A 3,923-nucleotide genomic window follows, 5' to 3' on the forward strand; every position below is an offset into this window, starting at 1 on the left:
TTTAATTCCCACCTTTTATCTTTGGCAATTGTTGCTCGGCAAGTTTCTATATGGTGGGTTATGAACTGATCACACACATGACGAGTTTCGAAATCTAACTGGTCCCAGGCGGGTAATGGAATCTCTTGATCTTCATTTACCCACATTTCTCGGCACAAGTTGACTAGAGGCAAAATCATGGCTTTTGAATGGAGACCAAAAACAGCTAGAAGTAGAAGACCCTGCCCCTGATTTAAAGCAACGTCTAGGAAAGCCAACTCCACATATATTCCTGTCAAATTGTCCATAACTAAACGCCAGGTACACACTGCCATACCCTAAAACAATTGAAACAAATAATAATAAAATGGTGTTCTTATATTACAACATTAAAAATTGAGATTAGATTTCAAGGGTTTAGGGGGCTTAACTACTTACCAAAAACATTGAACAACACATCATCATTAGGGCTACTTGATGGCGTTGTACCTGTCTATCTTCTTCTTCTTCTGCTAATTGTTTGTGATAATCTTGAATCAGTCTGTTGCAGTCAGCTCTACGAACAGCACTACACTCAAATCTTGACGGACATAAGTCGCCTGGGCAGGGAGGCAACCTAAAGAAAATAGGGAAAAGTTAATGAGCAAGTCAAGGTGTAAATGACAAATAGGCATATTTCTCCCCAAAAAATGACTCATACCGAGAGGTGCTGCCCCCAACATTTTGAAGTATTCGTCCATGTTCTGTGCTAATATCCTCTATATCAACAACTTGATTGCTGCTGTTAATACTATTGTCTGGGCCTGCTGAAAAAAAAATTAGGGCAAAGATTTTAAAAGTAGAACTTTAGTAAAACACATGAGAGATTACAGGAAAAGAACAATGAGCAAACCAACCAGGTGAAAATCTTTCCGTGTTCACAGCGCTGCTGGTAGAATCCTGATTGTCATTAACATCTTGAACAAGAAGAAGATACCGAGCAAATCGACGCTGATAGCGTTGATGATATGCCAAACAAAAAACAATACCTAGAAATAAAATGTGTCTTTAGCTCACTTCTTAAAAGTTATTTTACAACAAGCCTTTCCTCTGTGGAGCTCTAGCTCTTTGAGTATTACTTATTCACAATTTTTTGTTGAAATATTGATTGATTGGACCGAAGGGGGAGTGCGAAGAAATTATAATATAGATAACATACTCATAAAAGAAATGAAGAGAACTGCCAGTGTAACTGAAGTCTGAAGGTCACCATAAAGAGAACTGAAGTCAGGTGGACCGACTGACGATGGATCAACTGGGTCAGCCACCAACAGTAGAACCAAGACGATAAGAGTAGGTATGCTGTAGGACATATTATTTTAGTGTCATTCTGCTATTCACTGTATTCACACCAGGAGTGATTAATTTTCACATACCCCCAGGCTAGCAAAATGAAAATCAGCTGAAGTCGCATAACTAAACATAGACTCCGCGACTGAAGTAACAACAATCCAATGGCAATAAATGCAGACCACAGGCGTGAGCTAAGATCACCAATAGTATACACCGCAAAATAAAACCGTAAATGCCATATTTTATCAGAGCTCATAGACTGGCTTAATATAACTCCAATGCTAGCTATAAGCTGCAAAAAACATTACAATGTATACTTAATAGATAGATAGATAGATAGTAACATGTTAATTACTGAATACAAACCTGAGATGTTATAAGGCAAACAGTCATACGATGTGGTATTCTCTTGATTTTAGAGCAAAAGATAAAAGTTGCTAAAAGCCACACCTAAAAAGAAACAGTGTTGTAAACAAATTGTATAAAACGATTTTATTAGAATTCGGAGATGGATGAGACTTAAACTTACACTAGCTATACCACTTGCAATTGCTATGTCAAAAGCAAAATTATTTAGTTGTTTCACATAATCAGGTGGCAGCAAAGATGAAAGTGAAATCATCTTAGCAGATACAAACATTAAAGGTGCTGACACAAAAGTACAAACAACCATTGCACTTGCTATCTGAAAATACCCAAAGCCAAATAGTCAAAAATAAAACTTCAGGAAATATTTACGTAATAGAATGGGAGGGAAAACTTCCACTTACTAATTCCACTTCGACACCATACTGAGTAGCAAACACAAAAACTCCAGGAGCTGAAGGGAATGTTCCATACAGAAATCCATAGGTGCTGAGATCTTCTGTATCACTTTCATTTGCACCAGCATGAATCACAGACACAACTTCTCGGGTTATAAGTGGAAGAGCCAATCTAAACAAAAACAAAATAAGAACAAATTTAATTTGAGAACACCTTGAAATATCACACATCACACACAAAATTAAACTTACAACTTCACAGCAATAAGCAGAGCTGGTACAATCAAGGCAGCCCCTTGAAGTTTTTGAACAGTTCCCACCATACGAGAACCAAGAAGAAAAAGTGCAGTGGCAGAGAATGCATTTCCAAATACCTGTAAGTTGATGTATTTTCAAGATTTGTTTTCATCAAACTGTAAAATTTAAGTTGAAGTTAAAAAGGGAACTTACTTTTAAAATTCCATCAAGGAAGGTAGGGAGCTCATGATCAAACACTAGATTTCCGACAATGCCAAGAGCAGTCATAAATACCACGGGATTAGAAATTATTCCCTTGATGACTTGCCATATCATTCGTATCTTTTCACGGTTCCCGCCTGTTCCAGAAGCCCTCATTTCTGGAGCATCAGTAGCACTTGATGTACTGAGAGCAGATTCAGGACGACCCATCTCCATTAAAATAAAACCCAACGGGTTAAGGATTACTAAAGATATGGGTGCCATGAGGTACAAGTAACTTGGATACGCAGGGTGCGTATTCTGGTACAAGGCAACCACTGGGGAAAAAAAAAAAAATTCTGTGAATTACATATCAAACACAAAGAGAGCACAATCAAGATGTGTACACTTACAAATAGGATATCCAATAGCAAAATCATTGCTCTGTGTACAAAAGATGGCAAACAACCCTGCCTTTGGAAGGTTGATTGGTCTAGTCACCTTCAAAAGAAAGTTTTCGTTAGTTTAGGAAATACAAGATACGACTTAAAGGCAATATTTTTGTTACTATTCAGTAGAATTCTTACCACTAAAGATATTAAAGCAACCCCAAAAAAAACAACAGCTTTAGCAACAAGAATAGCAAGTAGAAATGTCCAGTTCACAGATGACAGATCCAACTTTGCAATTGAACGAAATATAAGGCATGGTAATGAAAAATTGGCTACAAAAGTGTTCAACCCTTTCGTTTCTGACGGTGGCAGTATTCCAAGTCTCCCGGCCACATAGCTAAAACAAATAATAAATCACGCTAATTAATTTTCAAAAATATGAACACCGAAAAACTTTACCTTTCCACAATCGAAGAACTTACCCACAAATTATGACAGCAAAGCATTCTACCAGAGCAGGGTAAAGGTTGTCAACTGCAATATCCTCAAGATTGGGACTAGGTATGGTAACTTCCCCATTACTCATTCTGTTGCCCTGATGGAAAAAATAAAAAAAATGAAAAGTTAGTGCTAAACACAGATGGGCATTTGCGAGCCCCGGCAACTGGGAGAGGGCCTTGAGGGGTGGTAGCTGGACGCCTCTTCGCTGCACCCCTAGCCAGACCACAACTGAATGGTACCGAATGGCACTCCAGGAATTTCATCATATAGGGCCCGGCGCGCCGGAGGAGGTGCAGGGGCGGGGAGAGGGAGGGGGCAGGGAGAGGTAGATTAGGGAATTCATGACCGGGTTGGAGTCCAAGTTCTCGCTGCTATACCAGTTTAGATCTTGGCACTGGCCTAACAAACCCGGCCTCCGGCCTGCTCAGCACACCACATTTATTCTGAAACACTATTGAAAGGGTGTGTGGTGTGCGGTGTCAAGGGGGAAGACAGGATGGGGACCGCGAGGGGGGAG

The 3,923-nt window shown here is 39.4% G+C and overlaps 2 protein-coding genes across 6 annotated transcripts in view; both read right to left on the reverse strand.

Annotated features, from left to right (window-relative positions):
• Positions 1 to 3,923, reverse strand: part of LOC113216535 (integral membrane protein GPR155) — a 32,649-nt gene that overhangs the window by 16,037 nt on the left and 12,689 nt on the right. For 3 of the 4 annotated variants that reach the window (XM_026436295.2, XM_052271794.1, XM_026436287.2), the window contains exons 2-15: positions 3,388 to 3,500; positions 3,101 to 3,302; positions 2,927 to 3,014; positions 2,526 to 2,851; positions 2,328 to 2,449; positions 2,082 to 2,247; positions 1,841 to 1,996; positions 1,678 to 1,761; positions 1,395 to 1,603; positions 1,178 to 1,320; positions 876 to 1,007; positions 680 to 785; positions 418 to 595; positions 13 to 317 (exon numbers count right to left, since the gene is read on the reverse strand). In XM_026436295.2, coding sequence (XP_026292080.2) covers positions 13 to 317; positions 418 to 595; positions 680 to 785; positions 876 to 1,007; positions 1,178 to 1,320; positions 1,395 to 1,603; positions 1,678 to 1,761; positions 1,841 to 1,996; positions 2,082 to 2,247; positions 2,328 to 2,449; positions 2,526 to 2,851; positions 2,927 to 3,014; positions 3,101 to 3,302; positions 3,388 to 3,491 — 2,321 coding nt within the window. In that variant the 5' untranslated portion in view covers positions 3,492 to 3,500. The remainder of the gene's footprint in view (positions 1 to 12; positions 318 to 417; positions 596 to 679; positions 786 to 875; positions 1,008 to 1,177; positions 1,321 to 1,394; positions 1,604 to 1,677; positions 1,762 to 1,840; positions 1,997 to 2,081; positions 2,248 to 2,327; positions 2,450 to 2,525; positions 2,852 to 2,926; positions 3,015 to 3,100; positions 3,303 to 3,387; positions 3,501 to 3,923) is intronic. The other variant, XM_052271798.1, reaches the window with a different exon arrangement.
• LOC113217592 (trichohyalin) overlaps positions 1 to 3,923 on the reverse strand; it is a 15,149-nt gene that overhangs the window by 8,226 nt on the left and 3,000 nt on the right. The window lies entirely within an intron of this gene.

Source organism: Frankliniella occidentalis, unplaced genomic scaffold, assembly GCF_000697945.3.
Source record: "Frankliniella occidentalis isolate FOCC.00 unplaced genomic scaffold, Focc_3.1 Scaffold6, whole genome shotgun sequence".
Lineage (NCBI taxonomy): Eukaryota > Metazoa > Arthropoda > Insecta > Thysanoptera > Thripidae > Frankliniella > Frankliniella occidentalis.